At 42.6% G+C, this 26,305-nt stretch overlaps 1 protein-coding gene across 1 annotated transcript in view; it reads right to left on the reverse strand.

The window, feature by feature from the left end:
• The window catches only part of NWD1 (NACHT and WD repeat domain containing 1), a 67,369-nt gene that overhangs the window by 21,315 nt on the left and 19,749 nt on the right, over positions 1 to 26,305 (reverse strand). The window contains 6 exon segments of the mRNA XM_059919160.1: positions 6,216 to 6,488; positions 9,475 to 9,683; positions 16,694 to 16,816; positions 19,606 to 19,803; positions 24,596 to 24,754; positions 25,821 to 25,938. Of these exon segments, the coding sequence (XP_059775143.1) occupies positions 6,216 to 6,488; positions 9,475 to 9,683; positions 16,694 to 16,816; positions 19,606 to 19,803; positions 24,596 to 24,754; positions 25,821 to 25,938 (1,080 nt within the window).

The raw sequence follows: 26,305 nt of genomic DNA on the forward strand, positions 1-26,305 counted from the left end.
GGTTGAACAAAAACAGGCAGTGGGCCAGAGTTAGCTGACCACTGCTCAAGACTATCTAATTTTATATAGTTATGTAATCTTCCATGGTATAAAATTTCCTTAATTCACTTAACTATTTTGCCATAGATGGACATTTGAGATCATGTCAATGTTTTGCTATTACATGGAGGGATGCAGTAAATACTATCCTCAAGGCTGGTCTCATTTTAAGTGAGGGGTATATACCTGAAGATCTCAGATAATACAAAACATGACAGATTTGAGAGGGATTTTCCCCTTGGATGGATGAAGGATGGTAGGTGTTTCTGTCCACCAGCTACAGTGCTGGCGCCACTCACACTAGTGTAAACAGTCTTCAATTCACCTACCCCCACCTCTCACTGTGAGATCATAAGATGCTAAATAGATTTTAAATGTGTTTGCATTTTCCCTATTTATGTGCATATTTATGTGCATATTTCCTAAATGTGCACATAAAATGAGACTGAATACTTTTATAATATTATTTTGTATTTACCTAAGTCAAATTCACATGAAATGAGGCCACACTGTTTACATTTGTGCTCACATGGGCAAGTATTTAAGATGGGAATGTGACTTTTTAATCTTAGACTCTGCAAGATTTCTCTCCCAAGGGTTTCACCAATTTATACCCCCATGAAGAAGGCAAAGTGCCCAAGAAATGGATTTCCTTTTCACAAAAATACATACTTTTTATGTTCAAAATAAGAGCTCTATTACATGCACTTTGCTGAACCAGATAAATTTGGGAAGGTGTTTTTAAAACATCAACATTTAGATAGTAAAATAAAGCTCCCATTCCTGACAAAATCATCATTCCATGCATTAGTCAGTTTCAAAGTTTCAGTGAATTGCAATGACTAAAGGCAGGTTGTAGTAGGCTCTCTGGTCTCAAGGTTGGAATTGCCCTATGCAGGCAGCACATGCAACATTACAGTTGTGCTCAGAAGAAATGCATGTGTTTATTTCAGAGCAGGATGGGGTCTATTTACATTTTTAAAATCCTTGTAGGTTTCATGTTATTTCAACCCCAGGCTCTTGGCTGACATATACATGATCTTCTTTCATAGCTTGCAGGTCTAGAGGCTCTAGCATCTTGAGTTCCACTTGGACTTGAATATTTCAGAGCCAGCTTGGATGAGGAGTGATGGCTGGGTACCACACAGGAACTTTGGTGCAAGAGGACTGCTTTTCCCAGGACCAAATAGTTCTAGAGTCTTTGGGTACCTACTTTTTCAAGCTCTGATTTTCCTAGGACACAGACAACTTTGAGCTGAGTTTTCTCCTCTAGTTACTGTTTCTGGTGCTCTTCCTTTATTCATTGGACTTTCACCTGGTGTTATACCCCCACAGCCTGAAGAACTTATTTCCAGCATTTCTTTTTTTTTTACCCCCCCAGCATTTCTTATAGTGCGGATTTGTTCGAGACAAGTTCTCTCAGCCTTTATACGCCTAAAAATGTCTTTTATTTTGCTTTCAGTTTTGAAGGATAATTTCCCTGTAAATAGGAGTCTAGGTTGACAGGTTTTGGTTTTTTCTTTCAAATTACAGATGCCATTCCTTCCATTGTCTCTGTCCCCATTGTTTTCAATGAGAAATCAGCTGTAGATCTTATCATGGACAACCATGGTATGTAATGGGTCTTTTTTCCTCTGGCTGCTTTTAATATTTTTCTCTTTATCTTTGGTTTTTGGCAGTTTGATTATGATTTGTTGAATTATGGTTTTCTTTCTTTTGACTCTGCTTGGGGCTCTGTGAGCTGTTGGATCTTTGAGCTGATGTCTTAAATTTTGGAAAATCCTTGACCATTATCTCTTCAAATATTTCTTCTGCCACATACTCATTCTCTCCTCTCCTTCAGAGATTCTAGTTGTACTTTCGACCTTTTGGTATTGCCCCACAATACTCAGATGTTTTGTTCTTTTCCCCCTCGTTGCTTTTTTCTTTATATTTATATTTTGATAATTTCTATTAACTTATCTTTAATTCATTGTTCTTTCTCTGCTGTGACTAGTCTGCTCTTAAACCCGTCAAATGAATTTTTTTCCTCACATTCTATTTTTGTGTCTAGTGTTTCCATGTGGTCTCTTCTTTTCTAGTTTTGATTTTGAAATTTTGAAATTCCCCATCTCTTTTCACATGCTATTCACCTTTTCTATTATTTATCCTAAATATTTTAAAGTTCTTGCCTGATTATTTAAACGCCTGAGTCATTTGTGTATCTGCTTCTATTGGTTGCTTTTGCTCTTGATTATGGTCCTGTTTTTGCTTCTTTGTGTATGTCATAATTTTTATAATATGATGGATATTGTGTATGAAAGAAGAGTAGAGCCTAAATAATATTTACCTTTAGAAGAGGAGATACTCCTTCTGAAGGGCCTCTAGTGTGGAGGGGTCTGAATCAATCTAATCTGTACTTCAGGTGGGCCTGGGCTTGACTGCATCTTTAGTTAAGTTGACTTTACCACTGTCTTCAAATGTTTTGAAGGTGGGATCAAGACTTTCTCCCCAGCAGAGCTGGGATCTGAGCACTGGTGAGATTCTAGAGACCCCTATTACTAACAGCCCAGCCCAGCCCAGCCACAATTTTCCCAAATAACAGAATTGCTCTCTCTGCAGCCTGACCACCAGCTTTTTGAGGTGCTGGGGATTACTGTCCAGTCCTGCCTGCAGCTTTCTGCCCCAATATACATTTTGCCAAGAATCTGATTTGGGTTCTGTCAGAAACAGACACTGAGAATATTATTTGACTACAACTAGTTTATTTGGGAATTGATCCCAGAAAACACTGGTAGAGAGTGGAAAACTGAGACAGGGAAGGGAAGGCAGCCAATAAATGTGGCTCATCAAGCCAGTTACCAGTGCAGGCAAACATAGCTGAGTCTTGCTGGGGATGCTCTGAGACAGAGTGGAGAGCATGCATCAGAGACGCCCCCACTGAGGGGCCAAGAGCTGGGTGGGGTTCTATGCACCCCCTCTATTTCAGGTTGGGTGAGGGCTGCTCCCAGGAGCATTAACACAGAGGCCAAGTGTGCTGGTGTGGGGCGAGAAGAGATAGAAAAAAACCTCAACCAGGTGCAGAGTCACAGGTGTGCAGCTGTAATGTAAGTGCCTGACAACAAGCTTTTTGATTGCTGAGGCAGCCATTTCAAAAGACATCCATTTTTTTAAACATCTTTATTGAAGTATAATTGCTTTACAATGGTGTATTAGTTTCTGCTTTATAACAAAGTGAATCAGTTATACATATACATATGTTCCCATATCTCTTCCCTCTTGCATCTCCCTCCCTCCCACCCTCCCTATCCCACCCCTCTAGGTGGTCACAAAGCACCGAGCTGATCTCCCTGTGCTATGCGGCTGCTTCCCACTAGCTATCTATTTTACGTTTGGTAGTGTATATATGTCCATGACACTCTCTCACCCTGTCACATCTCACCCCTCCCCCTCCCCATATCCTCAAGTCCATTCTTTAGTAGGTTTTTAAGACATCCATCTTGAATAAACATGTTGGCAGCTACTAGCAAAACAACTAGATAAGGGACCAGGATGTCCACCCATGAAGGTCCCTCTTTCAGAAAGCCCTGGATAACCTAGATAACTGACCACTTGGGTGACTGCCTTCCCCTTCCTGTGTCCTAATGCCTCCCCATATGTTTTAAATTTGCCAATAAAGAGTGAATCCACAAAGTGCTAGACACCCCACCCTCAGACCCCAATAAAGGCAGAGCCCCAAGTCCATGCTTGCTCACTCCCTCTCTCAACTCTCTCTCTCTCCCCTCAACTTCACTGTGTGGCCCTTGGGCATGCTATTCACCTTCCTCAAAGTTCCCTGATGGTTTCTTGCTGAAGTGTATCCTGTGATCGTACGAAGAGCCACAAGAGCCGGCCCAGTCATAAATAGGGGCTCTGTGGGAGAAATGTGTGTAGAGCCCCCTATGAGTGACGTGTGCCCAGACAAGCACCATAGGCATTCCTAACTGAGGGCACTGCCATCAGTAGGCTTGGGACCGACAGAATAGTCTTCAGAACTGAGGGGATCGGGATGGGGCACCAAAGGTGAGTCATATTGGGAGAAATCTGAGTTAACTAGCACCATGTTTCCAATTCACTCCAGTGTTATCTTAGCATCCCCACCCCACCCCCGCTGGTTGGAAGCCTGAACAAGTGCCCATCTGTCCATCCCTTGTTGTGGCCCTGGATGTAGGTGCCATGTTCCCTCTCCCCATTTTACAGATGAGGAAACTGAGGCTCAAAGAAGGGCTGAGTAGCCCAAGAATACAACTTGGTAAAGGCAGGACTGGGATTTTCTTTTCTGTTTGTTTTTTTGTTTTTGTTTGTTTGTTTATTGAAATATAGTTGATTTACAATGTTATGTTAGTTTCTGGTGTACAGCAAAGTGACTGTTTTATATATATATATATTCTTTTCCATTTTTCATATACTTTTCCATTATGGTTTATTACAGGATATTGAATATAGTTCCCTGTGCTATACAGTAGGACCATGTTGTTTATCTATTTTATATGTGGTAGTTTGTATCTGCTAATCCCAAACTCCTAATTTAGCCCTCCCCCACCTCCTTTCCCCTTTGCTAACTATAAGTTTGTTTTCTACGTCTGAGAGTCTGTTTCTGTTTTGTAAATAATTCATTTGTATCATATTTTAGATTCCACATATAAGTGTTATCATATGGTATTTGCCTTTCTCTTTCTGGCTTACTTCACTTAGTATGATAATCTCTAGGTCCATCCATGTTGCTGCAAATGGCATTATTTCATTCTTTTTATGGCTGAGTAGTATTCCATTGTATATATATGCCATATCTTCTTTATCCATTCATCTGTTGATGGACGCTTAGGTTGCTTCCATGTCTTGGCTATTGTAAAGAGTGCTGTAATGAACACTGAGGTGCATGTATCTTTTTGAATTAGAGTTTTCTCTGGATTTATGCCCAGGAGTGGGATTGCTGTATCATATGGCAACTCTAGTTTTAGTTTTTTAAGGAACCTCCGTACTGTTTTCCATAGTGGCTGCATGAATTTTCATTCAGGACTAGGATTTTCAAACTCAAGTGTGTCTGACCCTAAAGTCCAAGTTCCTTGCTAGGCTGAAGGATATTACTGATGACAATCAGTGAATGAAGGAGTAAAGGGAAGCAAAAAAGAGGCCTGATGAAAGGGCTGGGGATGTCTTCCACAATCGTGTTTCGTGCCTTGATTGCTCAGGGAGGCTACAAGGTATGGTCCAGAAATGTGGAGCTTTGGGATGATTCTTTAGTGGCCATATTCCTCCCTTCCTCAAACTCTCACTTCCTCAACAGGACATACAAGACCATCTGCGATCCATTTCCACACCACCTCTCTTTTCCCTATAACCCCAGGCATGTTCCTACTTTCCCACCATGATATCCCCTATTCCCCCCGTCTTCCCTTATTCATCTTGGAAATCCTTCTTCTGAGGCCCCCCCTTCCCCGGAGGGAAGCCTTCCCAGACTGCTTCTTTCAGAAGTATTTGTTCCTTCCCCCAACCAAGAACACACTATTTCTACCTCTACTGAAAACAGACTCTGTTACTCTTTGTGTCACTATAAGTCATTGGCAAACCTGGCTCCCTCCCTAGATTGAGTTCCTTGAGGATGTGGTTGGACTCTTATACTTCTACAGCCCCTCCGATGCCTGGCAAGGTGCCCTTGTTCCTCCACCTACGACTTCTATATAACTCACTCTTGGTGCCCCATCCATATCCCCTCAGCGTACTCCTCTATTCCTGAAGGCTGCTCACCACACACCTGCAACTCTGCACTGGGTTGTTTTTTCTGACCCTATCCTTCCACACACTTGGCCTCTGTGTTAATGTTCCTGGGAGCAGCCCTCACCTAACCACTGATGGAGCTGGTGGATAGAACCCCAGCTCCTGACCCCTCAGCAGGGACAGTTCTGATGCACATTCTATACTTCCTCCCAGATCATCCCCAGCAGGACTGAGCACCAACAATCACCCACACTGGCCAGCCCCCAGGAGACACCAAGAGATGTTTCCTGGACTGCGCTGAATTGCAGATCCCTAGAATGAAGAAGCCCAGTGTCATTTATTAAAAGATCAAAGGTGAGATGGTTTCTCCCAACCTCTAGGCCATCTGAGCATTTTGGAGCTGAATTAACGTTGGCATCCTATTCAGTCAAGTTGCTTACCAAAGAGATGGAGTCCTTGCTGGACCCGGTCACCATCTTTCTTTGTTTCTGGACTGAGACCCCACAGGTAACTGTTTCTTCTTTGATGCTGGACAAATGTTGCTTCCTTTGCAGTGTTCCTGTGGCTGAACTCCACAGGCTGACCACGCCACCCTGCGACACCGTCAGCAGTGTGGCCCTGGAAGCCAGCACTGCGGTGCACACCCAGGGGTCAGAGGCATCCCCCAGGATACGGAAAATCAGCTCTTCAGTTTCCAAATTCCAAGCATTGACCTAAAGGAATGATGAAAAGAAAGAGCCATGTCAGAGGGAGACCTAGTCTGCAAGCTTTCCAGGATCAAATGCAAGACCTCTTCTTTTTTTTTTTTTTTGTCATTGCAATTAAAAAAATTTTTTATCTTTGTACAATTTTTAAAAGTTCCTTTCCATTTACAGTTATTACAAAATATTGGCTATATTAAGACCTATTCTTTTTTATAGTTCATGCATTTTATTGTCGACACTCTGTCAGTTTTAAAAAAAAGGAGTGGGGAAGGGGGAGGGATCCTGGATTGGATCTTGGAATGGCAAAAGGACATTCGTGAAAAAATGGATAAAATCCAAATAAAGTCTGGAACTGAGTTGATAGTAATTGTCAATATTAATGTCTTAGTTTTGACAAATGTACACTGGTTATATAAGATGTTGACTTTGGAGAAGGCTGGAACAAGGCCATACAGGAACTCTCTCTACTATCTTTATAGCTTTTCCATAAATCTAAAATTGTTCTAAAATAACAAGTTTTAAAAATAGAAAAACAGTCAGCTATGCCATGTGCCTATATGTTCATTCCAAGTAATTGCTGATTAATAATTAAAGAGGTTTCATCTTTTTTAAAAAAAATTTATTTATTTATTTATTTATTTATTTTTGGCTGTGTTGGGTCTTCGTTTCTGTGCGAGGGCTTTCTCTAGTTGCGGCAAGCGGGGGCCACTCTTCATCGCGGTGCGCGGGCCTCTCACTATCGCGGCCTTTCTTGTTGCGGAGCACAGGCTCCTGACGTGCAGGCTCAGTAGCTGTGGCTCACGGGCCCAGTTGCTCCGCGGCATGTGGGATCTTCCCAGACCAGGGCTCGAACCCGTGTCCCCTGCATTGGCAGGCAGATTCTCAACCACTGCACCACCAGGGAAGCCCTCATCTTTAACTTTACCCCCAAAAGTACCTTTTTATCAGCAGTAATCATTTAAATAGTAAACATTTCCCATTAATTCTATTTGTGGGATTTACACTAAAGAAATAAGGAGAGATACACACAAAGATATATGTAAAAGGAAAGTTATCTCAGCTATTTGAAAGTGCAAAGAAATGGAAACAACCTATATGTCCAGTAATGAGGGATTAATTAAATAAACTACAGCAGAGCCATGCAACGGAATCTTATGAAATCACTAAGCATGCTGTTTTTGAAGAATGTTTAAGGTTATGGGCAAAAATAGCTTTATAAAACTGCTTAGGGACTTCCCTGGTGGCGCAGTGTTTAAGAATCTGCCTGCCAATGCAGGGGACATGGGTGCGATTCCTGGTCCGGGAAAATCCCACGTGTCGCGGAGCAACTAAGCCCATGTGCCACAACTACTGAGCCTGCGCTCTAGAGCCCACGTGTCACAACTACTGAAGCCTGCGCGCCTAGAGCCCGTGCTGCACAACAAGAGAAGCCACCGAAGTGAGAAGACTGTGCACTGCAACGAAGAATAGCCCCCACTCTCCACAACTAGAGAAAGCCCTCGCACAGCAATGAAGACCCAACGCAGCCAAAAATAAATAAATAAATAAATAAATTTATTTTTAAAAACTGTGTATATGGTTTTATCCCCATTTGTTTCATACACACAAGCACATGTGCACACACACACACACACACACACACACCACATAAAGCAAAATCATGTAAATGTTAATAATGGTAATGTTTGCAATTATTTATTATATATTATTTCTTTACTGTATTTTCCAAACTTTTGCTGATAACAAAGCTGATTTCTATAATCAGTCTTGAAATCAACCCACACTTCTGTAATATTTAAGCCTACATTGTCCAATAAAAATATAATGCAAACCACACATGACTTTATATTTTTTATTAGCCACCTTAAAAAAGGTAAAAAGAAACAAGTAATATCAATTGCAATGATATACTTTATTTAACGCAGTATATCCAAATGTTATCATTTCAACATGTAATCAATATAAAATTATTATTTAAATATTTTACTTTTTTTATGATACTGAGTCTTTGAAATCCACTGTGTGTTTTATACTTACAGCACATCTCAATTTGGAATAGCCACATTTCAAGTGCTCAATAACCACATCTAGCTGGTGGTTCTCCACTTTGGACAGCATAGTTTGTAAGCTACCAATATTACTTACATTAACAACCACCAATTACTAATAAAATAGAATAATTAATAGCTATTAATTATTTGTTGCTTACTATGTACCCAACACTATGAAGGGTGTTTTACATTCATTATCTCATGAGGTAGAGGAAGAATTGAGGCAGAGAGGTGAGGTGATACAATCAAGATGACTCAGCTTGCAAAGAAGTCAACTGGGAGTTACAGATTTGCCCCATGCCTTTAATTGCTAAGCTTTAACCCATTATTCTGTTGTGTGTTTCTATTCATAAAATGATCAGATTATAGAGTTATGATTGACATAATGGAATAACACAGCAGAAAACATATTGTTCTCAGATGCATGTGGAACATTTACCAAGAAAGAGCATTTCAATAAATTTGAAAGGATTCACATAATGCAAATGGAATTATATTAGGAAAAAAATAACAGAACACTATCTGGGAACCTCTCAAATATTTGGAAATGAATATCACACTGCTAAATAGCTCATAGATCAAAGAAGAAATCAAAAGGGAAATGCTAAAAGTATTTTGAACTCAGTGTAAATGATAACATAACATACCAAAGTTCATGGGATGTATGTAAAGCAGTACTCAGAGGGAAATTCATAACACTAAAAAATGACTGCATTAAAAAAGGTGAAAGGTCTTAAATCTTAGGATCAGAAAGCTCTATCAAGATCATCTAATCCAACTATGAGTTTTGAAGCCCTTTATGGCACCCTCTCAAGTGGTTGTGTATCTCTGTTTACAGTCCCCCTGTCCCATATCAGGGAGCCCCTCCTTATATAAACACCATATGCCATCTTTGCCTGCTCTGGTCTCAGCTTTACTTTGCAAACAGAGCAAGTGTTTGTTACCTTTGAGCTAGATGCTGAATACACAACCTTCTTTGCTTCATCCACATGAAGGCTCGAGATCTGAGGTTCAGTGGGATCTTTTGAGACTCCATCCCAAATGGTGAATTTCTCCTGGCCAGAGAGTAAGTTCCACAAGCACAGGGTGTGATCCTTCGAGGTAGAGATGGCAAGCGATCCTTTGGCAAACACCTTCACACACCTCACCTCTCCTGCAGCAGGCCAGGGTGGAGGATAGTATATTAGCTGGGAACATTTTGACCTTCCAACTACCATAACCTCTGTTGGCTTGGAAATTCCCTGGTTTCCCAAAGGAAAGATGGATAGATTAGAACATATCCAAATTACAAATAATGGAATGTGGCAAAGCTAAACTGAGTGTAACAACTGGTTGGGATTAAATCAATTGCCCAAATGTTGAATCTGTATTAAATAGAGATCATTGAAATGTATAAAAGGTTATCATCATCCAGGGAGTATTTAAAATTAATAAACAAAGAGAAAACCAAAATAAAATTATAGGAGAAGATTTCATATTCTTGGAGAGACATTTTTCTAAGGACAACAAAATTTGGAAGACATAAAGGGGAACAATTGACAAACTGGATTACATAAAAGTGTAAAATTTCAGGAGGATAAACTTGAAAGGCATATGACACATTAGGAGGAAATATTTGCAGTATATAACAGATAAATGGAGACCCTGTTTAATAAACAAAGAGTTCTTACAAATAAGCAACAAAAACGCAAACAACTTACAAATTGGACAAATAATATAACAAGAGATTTACAGAAATAGTACAAGTGGACAATAAACATTTGAAAATGATGTCCAATCTCACTAGTAGTCACAAAATGCAACATGAAATACCAATATCATTATTATCCATTGTACTGGCAAAAACTATGAATTAATTGCTGGAGTGCTGGCAAAGGTACAAGAAATCAGTTAATCCCATACCATGCTGATGGGAGTATAAGTTGATATAAATTTGGTGACATTTATTAAAAGTTAAAATGTGCAATATCTTGGTTTTGATAGTATACTATAGTTATGTAAGACATTGCTAGCCTGGAAAGGTAGATAAAACATACACGGGAATTCTCTGTACTATTTCCGCAACTTTCTCTGAGTCTATAGTTATTTTTAGAATAAAAAGCTAAGAAAAAGAGAAAAAAATGAACAATGTGCGTACAATTTGACTCAGAAATCCCACTTCTAGGAATGTGTCTTACAGAAATAATAGCATAAGTGTGTGAAGATGGAGAAGGACTTTAATTGCAACACTGTCTGTGTAAAAAGAAAACTGAAAACAACTGTCTATGAAAAGGGAGTTGGTTAAGTAATATGGTACATCCATGTAAAGAATATTAGGCAGGCATTAAAAATAATAAAATGGATGTACATACATATACCTAATAATAATTATTATTACAACAGCCAATACTTACTGAGTGCTTTCTGTGTGCCAAACATAGTTGTAAGTGGTTAACATGCATTAAACTCTTTTAATCTCATAACAACTTGTGAGGTACTATTATTATCCCATTGTATAGATGGGAAAACTGAGCCACAGCCTAGTACAGTAACTTATCCAAAGCCGCATGGTTAATAAGTAATGGAGCTAGGATCTCAGCTTGGAGCCCAGGCTCTCAATCACCACAAAACATTGTTACAACCTATTGCAACAAAAGCAAGTTGCAGCCCAGTATATAAAACAGCATGATGTAATTTTTGACAAAAGCTCAAAGGACAGAGCTATGTCTGCATAAACCTAGAGAAAAATTGCTAATGGCATATAACAGACTGTCTGCACTGATCACTTCCCGGGGGACACTGAAGGGTGAGGGGAGAGTAAAGGGAGGGAATTTTACTTTAGAATTCATATGTCAGCAGTATTAGGGGTGATTTTTATTTCTTGCAATTGTGGTATTTTTCAACCAAAATTTCTATAAATAGTAATGTTTTATAATATATCCCCATACATAGGATACTATATCACTGCTAAAGTGAATTAGAGATATATACATGATATGGAAAGAGGCAAAATATGTGATGTTAACTAAAAAAAAAGTGACCATGGTTCTATATAGTCATATAAGCTTGTGCAACCTGGTTATTGGAGATATATTATATATATATGCAGTTGTAAAGAGATGGTCAGTAACACACTATTTCCATCACATGGGTATAATAGCCAAGAAGAGAGATAAGAGTAGAGTGTGGTAAAATATTTAGAAAGTGATGAGCTTTGAGTATTTATTGCCTTGTTTTAATATAATCTATTTAATTGTATGTTTCTATAATTTAATGTTTAAGAATGGCTGTGTTTGGACATAGAGAACAGACTTGTGGTTGCCAAGGGGGAGAGGGAAGTGGGGGAGGGATGGACTGGGAATTTGGGGTTAGTAGATGCAAACTATTACATACAGAATGGATAAACAACAAGGTCTTACTGTATAGCACAGGGAACTATATTCAATATCCTGGGATAAACCATGATGGAAAAGAATATAAAAAAGAATGTATATACGTGTATAACTGAGTTACTTTGCTGTACAGCAGAAATTAACACAACATTGTAAATATACTATACTTCAATAAAAAAAAAAATTTAAAAAAAAAGAATGGTTGTGTTTGACAATCACCTCACCAAATTCTTGAAAATTTCAGTCAGCTCTCACAAGCCAGTACCAACCACCTCCAGCATGCTGTCACAGGATCGGAAACTTTCACTTCCCCTATTATGTAAGTCTATAATGTTTTCAGTTTTTTTGGTAAATTGATTATTGAGCTTTTCTGATTACAAATAATAAGAGTTTGAGGACTTTAAAAAATGAATCAAGGTCACCATTGGTAAATGGGCTCAGGTCTTGAAGAGATGGCTCTCACACACAGATACAGAGATTGAATAGACCTCTAGGAAAATAGCTATTCTGATGATGATAAAATAGAGGGAATCTTATTTGACAGATACTCTGTCAGTATCCACCCCACTCCAACCCTTCAGACAAAAAGAGTAAAATGAAAACATCTAATGCTGGGAGCTGTGGGGTTGGAGAGTGTTTTAATCTGTTACAATCTGTTTGGAAAGCAATATGATAACACTTCTCAAAACCCATAAGAATGTTCATACCTTTCAATTCAAGAATACCACTCACTAGAAATATTCAACAGAATGGAAAAATATTGGCAAGAGTAAAAACAGTTTCATCCCAGTGTTATCCAAATAGCAGATAATTAGAAATAGCCTAAATAGCCAAAAAAAAGTTTAAAATAGTCTAATAAATTCTGGAAGACGATCTATCGAGAGAAATGAAATATTTTTGGTGCAGTTAAGCATTATAAAGATGAAGATTCAATGAATCACAGCAGCATTATTCATAACAGCCCCAAACTGGGAACAATGTAAATGTCCTTCAAGTGATGAATGGATTAAAACCTCTGTTCCTTCCATGCAATGGAATACGGCTCAGCAATGCAAAGGAACAAACTATCCATACATGTAACAATACAGATGAACTCAAACATGTTATGTGGAGTGAAAGAAGTCCCATGCAAAAGACCACATAGTATACAACTTCATTTATATGAAATGTCCAGAAAATACAAATCTGTAGACTCAGAAAGCACATCAGTGGTTACCATGGGGCTGGGGGTGGGAGCAGGGATGGACTGCAAAGGGGGCAGGAGGGATCTCCTTGGGGTGATGGAAAGTTCTACAGCAGGATTATGGTGATGGTGGCACAATTTGGTAAATTTACTACAAAATCATTGACTATATGTTTAAAACAGGTGTATTGTATGGTATGTAAATTATACCTCAATAAAGTTGTTTTTAAAAAGATTCCATGAAAACAAAAGCATGTTTATGGCAAAATGTTGAGAAAAAAATAATAAAACTGGGCTTCCCTGGTGGCGCAGTGGTTAAGAATCCACCTGCCAATGCAGGGGACACAGGTTCAAGCCCTGGTCCGGGAAGATCCCACATGCCATGCGGAACAACTAAGCCCATGCGCCACAACTACTGAGCCTGTGCGCTACAACTACTGAAGCCCACGTGCCTAGAGCCCGTGCTCTGCAACAAGAGAAGCCACCGCAATGAGAAGCCCGCAACGAAGAGTAGCCCCCGCTCACCGCCACTAGAGAAAGCCCACATGCAGTAACAAAGGCCCATTGCAGCCAAAAATAAGTAAATAAAATAAATAAATTTATTTAAAAAATAAAAAACATAATAAAACCGTGTACATACTTAGATTGCAATAATATAATATTTTAACATCTTTATTGAGATATAATTTACAAGCATAAAATTCACCCATTCATGTACAACAGTATAATTCACTGTTCTGGGAAATGTACGTTCCCAGAGTTGTGCAACCATCACCACAGGCTAGGTTTAGAGTATTTTCATAACCTCAAAACCTGTCACTCCCTCCCTTTTCTCTCCTTATCATTTAAACCACCTTAAATTGTATAATCAGTGATACTAGTACATTCACGATGTTGTGCAAACGTCACCTCTATCAGATTCCAGAACATTTTTGTCACCCAAAAAGGAAACCCCGTCCCCATTAGCAGTCTCTCTCCATCCCCCTTCTGGAACCAGCCCCTGGCAACCACTAATCTGCTTTCTGTCTCTCCAGATTTACCTGTTGCAGACATTTCATATAAATGAATCACATACAATATAGTCTTCTGTGACTGGCTTCTTTCATTTGATACGATATCCTAAGCTCCAGCCTTACAGCTTCCTTGCTACTCTATCAATGTTCCAACCTCTTTTTCTCAGGGCCTTTGCACTGGTTGTTTCCCACACCTGGGATGCTCTACCCTCCTGCCCTTTGCACACTTATTCATAGCCTTTGTATCTTGGCTGAGTGTCCCTGCTCAGAGAAATCCTTTCCCTAACTGCCCTAAGTCAGTCACTTTGGTTATTGTAGCTCATGACACGCTGTTTTCCTCATTACACTTATTGCAATTTGTGACTACATTTTTGTCCGGCTTCCCTTCTCAAATACATGGATCTGACTCAGGGCCGGGATCAGGGTGAGGCAAGTAAGGCACTTATCTCGGGTGCAAAGTTTAAGGAGGTACCGAATTGCTGAGTTTTCCTTTTGCCTCTCTCTCCAGGATGGACTGGCACAGCACTATTACTCATCCTGTCTTTAAGACAGGTTGATATTTATTCATCGTGGATTGTCTTGCATTAATTTTTTGATTTTTAAAAACATTTTTAAAAATTACATTTGCAGGACTTTCCACAGTGGTTAAGAATCCGTCCTGCAATGCAGGCGACGCTGGTTTGATCCCTGGTCAGGGAACTAAGATCCCACATGCCGCGGGGCAACTAAAGCTCGCGCGCCGCAACTAATGAGCCCACATGCTCTGGAGCCTGTGTGCTACAACTAGAGAAAAGCCCATGCACTGCAAGGAAGAGCCCGTGCTCCGAAACGAAAGGTCCTGCGTGCTGCAACTAAGACCCAATGCAGCCAATAAATAAATAAATAAATAAATAAATAAATAAATAATTGCATTCGGGACTTCCCCAGTGGTCCAGTGGTTAAGACTCCACGCCTCCACTGCAGGGGGCATGGGTTTGATCCCTGGTTGGGGAACTAAGATCCCGCATGCTGTGTGGCATGGCCAAAACAAAATAAATAAATAAAAAATAAACACATTGCATTGAAATATTATCATGATGACCAAGTTTTTTTTAACTTTGGGATGCTCCTAAATTTTACACCCACGGGGTGGGCCTCACTCCCCTTACCAGAGTTTCGGCCCTGATCTCTCTTCAGCCTCAGATCAGGGCCTGGTACACAGTAAGCACTCAATAATTGTTGGAATGAATCAACCATAGCTGTGATGGTTTTGTAGAAATGAAAACGTGACTTAGGCTCTGAGCGACTGTGGTAGACAAATTGCATAAATGACCACAATCCTTTACCCTCCAAGATCTATACCTTGTGCAGTGTGACTTTGCTCCTCCCATCAAGAGATGAAGCCAATTTCCCTACCCATTGATTTTGGATTGTTCTTGGGACTTCCTTTGGCCAATAGAACGTGAAGGGGTGCCAGTTCCAAGGCCAGTTCCAGGCCTTCAGAGACCTTGCACATTTCTGCTTGCCCTCTTGAGACCCTGCCTCTGCCCAGGCTCACCTGCTGGAGGATGAGAGATCATGTGGAGCAGAGTTGAGTTGTCTCAGCTAAGAACGTCCTGAACCAGCCAGCTCCCAGACGTCCCATAACTGACTACATATGCATGAGCAAGCCTGGCTGAGACCAGAAGAGCTGCCTGGCTGAGCCCAGCCTGAATTGCCCAGTCACAGAGGTGAGCTAAATAAACAGCTATTGTTTGAAGCTACTCTGTTTGGGGTGGGTTTTGTTTTTTCTTTTTCATATTCTTTTCCATTATGGTTTATTACAGGATATTGAATATACTTCCCTGTGCTATACAGTAGGACCTTGTTGTTTATCCATCCCATATATAATAGTTTGCATCTGCTGGTCCCAAACTCCCTATCCAACCCTCCCCTGCCTTCCTTCCCCTTGGCAACCACAAGTCTGTTCTCTATGTCTGTGAGTCTGTTTCTGTTTTGTAGATAAGTTCATTTGTGTCATATTTTATATTCCACGTATAAATGATATCATATGGTATTTGTCTTTCTCTTTCTGCCTTACTTCACTTAGTATGATCATCTCTAGGGCCATCCATGTAGGTGCAAATGGCATTATGTCATTCTTTTTTATGGCTGAGTAATATTCCATTGTGTGTGTATATATATATATATATATATATATATATATATATATATATATACCACATCTTCTTTGTCCATTCATCTGTCAATGAACATGTAGGTTGTTTCCAAGTCTTGGCTATTTTAAATACTGCTGCTATGAACATATGGGTGCATGTATCTTTTCAAATTATAGTTTTGTCCAGATATATGCCCAGGAGGAGGACTGCTGGATCATATGGCAACTTTATTTTTAGTTTTTTGAGGAACCTCCATACTATTCTCCACAGTGGCTGCACCAATTTATATTCCTGTTTGGGGTGTTTTGTTATGTGGCTATAGCTAGCTGATGCAGGAACAAAGGCCAGGGTTTTAATACAGAGAAATGAATTGGTAGTGAAGGGGCCCCAGGGGACTGACTGATTGCTGTGGGACTCTAGGAGAAAGCTGATCATAAACCCCACTTCCTGAGCCTCACCTGTGTGTCCAGGTAGGATGTGGATCACCTGCTGTTCTTCCATATCCCACACAGCTACCATGACCTCCTGGGTGCCAACCACCAGCAGCTTCTCTTCCAGGCTCCATGCCATGGCAGTGATGCCTGCAGCCACACAGAAACAAGAGCTCATGTGTCTGAGTGCTCAGCCATGAGGTACTCTAATGGGCCCCCCACTTCACAGATAAGGAAACTGGGGCACAGACAGAGTCAGTTCCTTGTCCAGAGTCACACACCTAGAAGTGGCAGAGCCAGGATTTCAAAGCCAGCGCTGTCAGATGCCAGATGCAGACTCTGGGCTGAAATGTTTATGTTGATCTGAAGTAGGAAAATGGACTAAACCACTCCTCAGTCATAAGTGTCTCTAGTTCAGCGGTTCCTACCCAGCGGCGATTCTGCCCCCCAGGGCACACTGGGAAATGTCTGGAGACATTTTTGGTTGTTACAACTGGGGACCAGGATGCTATTGGCATCTGATGGGTGGAGGCAGGGACGCTGCTTAACATCCTGCAGTGCACACGATGGCCCCACCCCAGAGAAGGATCCAGCCGCAAATGTCAGTGATGCATGGTTGAGTGCACAGTTGGAGAAGACTCAGGAATGGAATTATATTGGCTGAGGATGAGAACCCTGCTTTCGACTTCTCTTTGAATTCGATCTGTGTGGGAAAAGAAGGGCTGGTGCCCCAAAGAAAAAAGTATTTGCCAATAGTTTGAGCAAACACAGCCCAAGGCTCTCTGCTGGGTGGATCCTGATTGGATCATCGCTGAAGACAGAGAGGGACCAAGTTACACTGGAGAAAACATCAGTCTCAATATCAGGAGACCAGACTTTCTGAATGCCCTGAGTAAGTCCTCTTCCTGCTCTGTGCCTCAGTTTCCTCATTTGTAAGGTGATGGGGGAGGTACTGAAATCAGAGCCAGTCCAGGTCTGAGAATCCAGAATTGTGTTTCTACCTCATCGGGACCAGGCATGAAGAGATGAGATTTTTTTTTTCTTTCTTTTTTTCCCTTTTTTTTGTGTGTGGGGGGGAATCACTCACTCACTGTGTGACCTTGGAAATGTGAACTCAAACTTCTCATTTTAAAAATGAAGAATCTGAAGCCCAGAGTGCGTAGGAAGTTTCTCAACTTCAACATGACTAGAGCTCATACAACTGGCACAGTGGGTCTGAAACACAAAACATTTCCCTACTGAGATGAGAAAAACAAAAAATTCACTCTGAGCTGTAACTTCCTTTGCCTACGCTGTGGCAGACATCACTAATCAATCACCACACTCTCTGTGACTTGTGCCCCCCACTAGCCATTCTATCATGCTTCCTTTAGTAATAAAACCCACAGCCCACAGGTTTTAGGTGAGTACGTGGTTACTCAAAGACCATTTTTCCCAAGCTCCCTTACGGTCAAAGATGGCCAAGTTCTCACCAGTGAGACAGGAGCAGAAGTGGTAAGTTCTGCTTCAAGGCCATGCCTTTGAAGGGAAGGGGCCTGCCATCTACTTCTCCTTCCCTCTTCCCACTGGCTGGAATGCCATTGTGATGGTAAGAGCTGGAGCAGCTATTCTGGGCCATTAAATGGAAACCTCACATTGAAAATGGCAGAGTAACAAATTTGAAGAGTTTGGGTCCCTGACACCCTGGAGATACCATATTACCTTTTCTTATGCCTGGACTATTGTGTGTGAGAGAAATTTAAGCCACTGCTACTTTGGCCTTTGTTACAGCATCAGAACTTGTATTGTAACCAATATACCATTAAACCAGATTCAGTCTCAGAATCCTTCTCAACACAGCATTCTAGTAGCTGTCCCTAAATCAATTCTTCCATGCATTGTCCTTAGCATCTCTTAGAATTTCTGATTTGGAAGCTCTGTGCCTTGGGAGTGTAGCTTTCCCTACAAGGCTATGTGGCACAAAAATGGCCTGAGTCACAATAACTGGCATTTGAACCAAAGCTAACTGTATTCAGTGATTAATGTGAGAGATTATGGGTGGGCAGATAAAGGGATGGATGAATGGAGGTGAACTGGTGGGTAAGTGGACAGATAGATGGCTGGTTAGATGAGTGGGTGAGTGAATGTGTGGGTGTTAGATGGGTAAATGGATGACTTATTTGATAGATGGGTGGATGAGTTGGCTGAGTGTGTGAATGGGTGAAGGGGTAAGCGAGTGGATAGAAGATGGCAAATTGGGGGAAATGGAAGGTAAGTGGTGAGGATAGAAGGGTGGAAGGAAGGGTGACTATTGGAAATACGGACAACTGATGGGTGAATGGATGAATGGATGGATGGATGGGAAGGAAGGAAGGAATAAAGGAGGGAGGAAGGATGGAGGGACATACAGATGGATAGATGGAAGGAAGGGTGGAAGGATGAATGGATGGAGGGATGGGTGGAGGGATGAACAGACAGATGGATAGCTGGATGGAAGGAAGGAAGGAAGGAAAGAAGGATGGATGAAAACTGGATGGAGAGAACTAAATCCTCTTGTCCCTCTGACATTCTGGTGTCCCAGGGAGAACCTACAAGTTCCACCAGCCTCTCAGGGGCCAATCAGGCACCAGTTCCTAGTTTCCAGACTTAATAGCACGAAGCTGTAAATCGCAGAAGCTATCTATAAGACGGGCACCGAACTCTTAGAGATGAGACCCCAGAGGCAGTCGGCATGCCCTCGCTCTGGGCTCATTAGCAGTATCTACACTAGTAATCTGCAGTCCCTGGGGGGCAGAGGGAGCCGAGTCAGCATGAGACAGCAGGGCCAGGTCCTGATGGCACCCTTGGGGCTTCCCAGCTGGCAGAGGGGAGACCCAGAGAGCAGCCCCAAACACCTGCAGTCCGCTGCCCCCAGGCAGGCAGGGGCCTGGCTGGATTTTGGCTACGCTTGGGAGACGCACCTTTGTGACAGCCGGTGAGGGTTGCCCGGAGGGGTCCTCCCGGGGGCTGGAGGAATCCTCTGAGGGGCACCAGCACAGGGTGTGGGCACATCCAGAACCAGCTCCGTGCCTGTTGGCATAGCTGTCCCACCAGCGCCGGATGTGAGGTGGCGAAGAAATAGAGTCTGGCCAGGAGTTCTGTATACAGGATGCTTCTCTCTGCAACAGAGGAGATGCTGGTTAAGGGGAGGGGCCCTGCTTCCCTGGGTGGAGCCCCCCTCCTGCCTCCTTTTCTGTGCTACACACACACTTGCCCCTACTTCAAGTGCACCAGGTGGTTTCCCCCTCTCCTACCCCAGACCTTGGGTTTCCAGATAGCAGGGAGGATGCCTGTCTTGTTCATTGCTATGTTCTGAGCGCCAGGCACCCAACAAGTGTCTCTTAGAGAAATAATGATCATTTCTCCAGCACTTCATAGTTACTGAGTGGGTTAGTGTCCTATGGCTGCTATAACACGACAACCTGGGGGGCTTCAAACAACAGAACTTTCTTCTCTCACAGTTGTGGAGGCCAGGAGTCCGAAATCAAGGTGTCGGCAAGGTTGTGCTCCCTCCAGAGGCTCTGGGGGAGGATGTTTCCTTGCCTCTTCCAGCTTCTGGGGGCTTCAGGCATTCCTTGGCTTGTGACCACATCACTGCAATCTCTTTTTTAATTTTTAATTGTTTATACAATTTTAAAATGTTACACTCCACTTATAGTTATTACAAAATATTGACTATATTCCCCGTGTTGTACAATACATCTTTGAAGCCTATCTTACACCCAATAATTTGTACCTCCCCTTCCCCCACCCTTATTTTGCCCCTCTACCATTCCCTCTCCCCACTGGTAACTACTAGTTTTTTCTCTGTATCTGTGCGTCTGCTTCTTTTTTGTTATACTCATTAGTATGTTGTATTTTTTAGATTCCACATACAAGTGATATCATACAATAGTTGTATTTCTCTAACTTATTTCATTTAGACTAATGCCCTCCAAGTCCATCCATGTTGCTGTAAATGGCAAAATTTAGTTCTTTTTTATGGCTGAGTAGTATTCCATTGTATACATATACCACATCTTCTTTACCCATTCATCTGTTGATGGGCTTTTAGGTTGCTTCCATACGTCGGCAATTGTAAATAATGCTGCTAGGAACATTGGGGCATATGTATCTTTTCGAATTAGTGTTTTTGTTTTGTTTTTTTACCCAGGAATGGAATTACTGGGTCATATGGTAGTTCTAGTTTTTAGTTTTTTTGAGAAAGTCCCATGCTGTTTTCCACAGTGGCTGCACCAACTGACATTCCCACCAGCAGTATAGCAGCACATCATCCCAGTTTCTGCCTCTGTCTTCACATCTGTGTGTCTCTGCATTTTTCCTTTTTCTGTTTCAAATCTCCCTCTGCTTTCTTCTTATTAGGACACTTGTGATTGCATTTTGGGCCCACCTAGATAATCCAGGATAAACTCTCCATCCCAAGAAACTTAATCACATTTTTTTTTTTTTTTTGCCATATAAAGTAATAGTCATAGGTTCCAGGGATTAAGAAGTGACTATATCTTGGCAGGGGGTGGGGAGGTGAGGGGCAGATTTTTCTGCCTACCACACAGAGGTATCATCATTATTATCCCAAGTGCCCAAGCGTATAACAGGGAAAATTCAGGTATGAAGAAGTTAAGCAACTTACGCAAGGTCACACAGCCAGTAAGAGGCAGGGATCTGACCCCCAAAGTTTGATTCCAATGCCAAGTGAAGACCAGGGACAGTGAAGGTAGACAGTTCATTTTGTCCCTGTTGTTGGATCATCCTAACTGTGGAGCCTAGGGCAATGGTGGCAATGCCCTGTGCCTGGGTTTGCTGGTGGGTGGAATGGGGCAGGGCCAGGATCAGGGGCAAGTGCCCCACTCACCACGGGTACAAAAGTTAAAGTGGTGCCAACAAACTCAACCATCAAGATAAGTACTCTTTTAATGCAATATTTTAAAAAATCAAAACTGATGCTCCCGCCCCCCCCATCCATGATGAACAAAATATCAGTCTTTTAAATAAAAACAGGGACAGAAATGGCACCACACCAAGTCATCCTGGAGTCTGAGGCAATGGGAGAAATAGGGAATACCAACGGGCTTTCAGGAGCTGGCTGTACAGTACTCGAGTGTAGTGAGAGCGCATGGTTGCTCAGCTGCGCCATCTGGTGGGGACATTCATTCCTACACCTCCTCCTTGTTCTGGGCAGCCACAGGTTGTCAATCAAGAAACGCTGCAAAGAACGTACTGTGATTTGGGCTTTTAAATCTTCCCTTAAACTGGGCATGTAAGCCCAAGGCTGTTTTCCTGGGAAATCACTCCCTTCGATGTTTAAAACTGCTGGCGAGCGTGAATGTAGGAGAAAGGTGTAACTGATCATGGGCACCAGAATCTCCCACTTGGGTGGGATCCTAGACACACTTTAGTTCTATCCCACATTTTGCTGATGAGGGAAGCAGAGGCTCGGGACAGAAATGGCTTCTCCAAGGCCGTTCACGTCAAAACATTGGTGCTGTCACATGACCATAACGGGATCCTCGGATGGTGCCATGGGAACAGGCTCTGCATGAATTCACTAGCAAAACTTTCCCAGCAGCCCTAGGTGGGAGGGTCGACCAACATCCCCATTTTGCAGATGGGAAAACTGAAGGCTGCAAGGCGGGAGTGAGGATGGGGAGGGGTGGGGGTAGTTAGGGGCTTGCAAGCTCACACTGCCAGTAAGTGGCAGAGCCCAGATTTGAATCAGTATGGTGGGACTCAAAATCCGTACTCTTGGACTGGTCCATGTAGTAGGGGTGGACATTTGGCAGGGAGCAGAGGCAGACAGATGATGCAAAAGAAAGCCAGCAGAAATAATAACTAAGAGTTAAGATAGATGGAAACAACATGCAATGATGAAATATGCAGGGGTGTGGTGGCCAGGGGTGTCCAGCGTCAGTGGTGGCCAGACAGGCTTCTCGGACAAGCAACAGTTGTCAGGTCTGAGCAAGCCACGGAAGGGATATAGGAATTAAGCACCTTTATAAAACCCCTTGTAAAAACCCTCAAATCAAAACCAGCTGGGATGGGAATTCCCTGGCAGTCCAGTGGTTAGGACTCCAAGCTTCACTGCTGGGGCCCGGGTATCCCTGGTCGGGGAACTAAGATACCACAAGCCACGTGGTGTGGCGAAAAAAAAAAAAAGAACCAGCTTGGAAATGTATGATAAAAAACCATCCTGGTCACTTCACACTCATTAGGATGGCTATTTTTTTTTTTTATCAGAAAATAACACATGTTGGAGAAGATGTAGAGAAGCTAGCACTTTTATGCACTGTTGGTGGGAATGTGAAACGGTTCAGCCACTGTGGAAAATGGCCTGGCAGTTCCTCAAAAATTAACCACAGAATTATCAGATGATTTAGCATTTCTACACCTGGGTATATATCCAGAAGAATTGAAAGCAAGGTCTTGAAAAGATACTTGTACACCCATATTCACAGCAGCAATTTACAACTGCCAAAAGGTAAAGACAAACCAAGTGTCCATTGATGGATGAATGGTTGAGCAAAATGTGGTTCTTCCACACAATGGAATGTTATTCAACCTTAAAAGGGAAAGATATTCTAACACATGCTACAACATGGATGAACCTTGAGGATATTATGTTAAGAGAAATAAGCCAGACACAAAAAGGACAAATACTGCATGATTCCACTTATATGAGGTGCCTGGAGTGGTCAAATTCATAGAGACAGAAGTAGAAGGGTGGGTGCCAGGGGCTGGGGGAGCGGGGAGGGGGAGTGAGTGTTTAATGGGGACAGAGTTTCAGTTTGAAAAGATGATCAAGTTCTGGAGATGGATGGTGGTGATGGTTGCACAACAGTGTGAATGTACTTAATGTCGCTGAACTGTACAATTAAAATGGTTAATTTTATGTTATGTGTATTTTGCCACAATTTTTAAAAATGCAAACAAACGAAACACCATCCTGGACAGAGTATCAACTGAGGATTCAGAGATTCTTAAAGTTCTAGGGCAGAGTGTGGGCCAAATCCAGCTGAACGATTTGTCCTGAGAGCTAAGAATGGTTTTTGTAAAATACATTAATGTTTTTGGATCGGTGTTTGTAATTAGTGGGATGACAGGAAATACCACCTTTGAACCCCAACTGAGCAAAATGTTATCCCCCTGAACAAGAGTTCCCCTCATCTTTCTCGTGAGTGGAACTGACTTACAAAAAAGTTGTGCTCAGGACTTCCTTGGTGGCGCAGTGGTTAAGACTCTGTGCTCCCAATGAAGGAGGCCCAGGTTTGATCCCTGGTCAGGGAACTAGATCCCGCATGCATGCCACAACTAAGGAGCCTGCGTGCTGCAACTAAGACCCAGTGCAACCAAATAAATATTTTTTAAAAGTCATGCTCAGTTATTATCATTGTATTTTGAATTTCATCAATAAAAAGATCTGTGGGAACATGTTTTATCTCTCGTTATATTGTGTCAACATAATTTCCTCGATTTTGCCTGAAATATCTCCTATGTGGCCCTTTCTAGAATAAGATGCTGGGGGAATTCCCTGGCATTCCAGTGGTTAGGACTCCACGCCCTTACTGCCGAGGGCCCAGGTTTGATCCCTGATTGGGCAGCTAAGATCCCACAAGCCGCGCGGCATGGCCAAAAAATAAATAAAAACAAATAAAAATTAAAAAAAATAGAATAAGATGTTGGGCCGTCCTGGTGAGGGGATCAGCTCTGCCTTGGTAGTTTTCACTCCTAAGCTCTCCCAGTTTCAGTTCAAAGTTCTAGAAGCTGGAGCTGGGAGAAACCCCTCAGCTGTAGACAGGAAAGGTGTATGAGCTAATGCAAATCCATCTGGCGGCTCGATGAGGAGAGTCGGTTTCTAGAAGTCAGTGCAAAGTGGACCACCCCTCCCCCCGACCCAGCCCGGTCAGCCCGACTCACCCATGCCTCGGAGCTCCACTGCCCGGCGGCACAGCTGGAGGGCTTCCCGGACCAGGCTGACCTCAGGACAGTCCACGTGAGGGGCGCACAGGTCAAAGTCATCCAACAGACCCTCAATGCCCCCGGAGATGCCCCGGCAGGAAATCCAGTTGATGCTGCCTCTGGGGAGAAGACGCGGTGCTGTGGGGAGCATGCGTCTCCTTCCAGCTCATCCTGGGAGGTGGGTTCTCACCTCCCCATTTCTCCCAAGGGCTCTCACTCTCAGCCATGCTGACATTTGGGGCCGGGTCATACTCTGTGGTGGGGCCGTCATGTAGGGTGTATAGAGCAGTGTCGCTGGTCTCCATCCACTAGATGCCAGTAACTCCTCTGCAGTCACAATAATCAAAAATATAAACATTGACAAGTGTCCCTTGGGAAGCAGAATCACCCCTGGTTGAGAATCATAGGAATGAATAAATGGATGGATGAATGAATGGATGGATGGATGGAGAGATAGATAGACAGATAGATGATGGATGGATAGATAGGCAGACAAAGATGGTAGATAAATAGAGATAGAGATAAAAGATTGATAGAGAGATGGATGGATAGATATAAAGATGATAGATATAGATGGCAGATAGAGAGATAGAAATTATAGGTAGGCAAGTAGATAATTATGATACATTTAGATGGATGGATATAAGGATGATAGATACAGATGGTAGAGAGATAGATATGACAGATGAGATTTTATATTTATATATATATATAGAGAGAGAGGAAGAGATGATAGATATGATAGATTATAGATAGATGTGGATAGGTAGGTGATAGATAGATAGATAGGTAGATAGAGGATAGATAGATAAACAGACAACTATATATGGTAGATAAATAGAGATAGAGATGGTAGATGATAGATTGACAGATAGATAGACAGGGCCTCTCTCATTCTAAGGCAGTTTCTTGCCCTTTGCACTATCAACAAGCCCTAGATGCCAGCAGCATGCCTCCCCCATTCGTGACAACCAAAATATCTCCAGACATCACCTAGTGTCCCCTCGGGGGGGCAGGGGATAGTGGCGCAGAACCGCCCCTGATGAGAACCAGTGCCTTAAAAGGAGCCAAGGATTTTGAACTTCCCCCTTCCCCCTTCCCCCTTGTCAGGCTCTGGAAGGCGGGAGCACTGCAGAGGGTTGGGGACCTGCTCAACCCCCTCCGAGATGGGTCTGGTCCTTACTCGGCACCTCCCAATGCAGCTCCTCGATGCGGCCTGAGTGGACCAGGTGGTAGGGTAACTCCTTCAGCTTCCGCAGGTTTGCAACCGTGTCTGAGAACCACAGGGGCTGAGGGGCCACCTGCAGAGGAGGAGGGGGCTGGCGGCCAGGCCACTACGACACAAGCTCATTCATTCACTCCACAAACATGGGCCAGGCAAGGCACCAGGTGATGCTGGAGGGTGTGGGGATGGGGACACAATTTCAGACAGAGATGGCCCACACCATCCTCCACCCACAGGCTGGGCTGGGAGAGGAGGGGCTTGGGGCTCAGGATCCAAGGGGCATTGAAACTGGGTCTCACGGGATAAATAGAAGCCTGTCTGGTGAAGTGTGTCGGAACCATTGGCATTTCATAGCGAGGGACTGCCATGTGCAAAGGCCGGGAGGTGGGAGAGAGCAGGACAAGAGTTTAGGAAGGGCTGAATTATAAGACAGAGTGGGGGAT

The sequence above is a fragment of the Balaenoptera ricei genome, chromosome 3, assembly GCF_028023285.1.
Source record: "Balaenoptera ricei isolate mBalRic1 chromosome 3, mBalRic1.hap2, whole genome shotgun sequence".
Classification (NCBI taxonomy): Eukaryota; Metazoa; Chordata; class Mammalia; order Artiodactyla; family Balaenopteridae; genus Balaenoptera; species Balaenoptera ricei.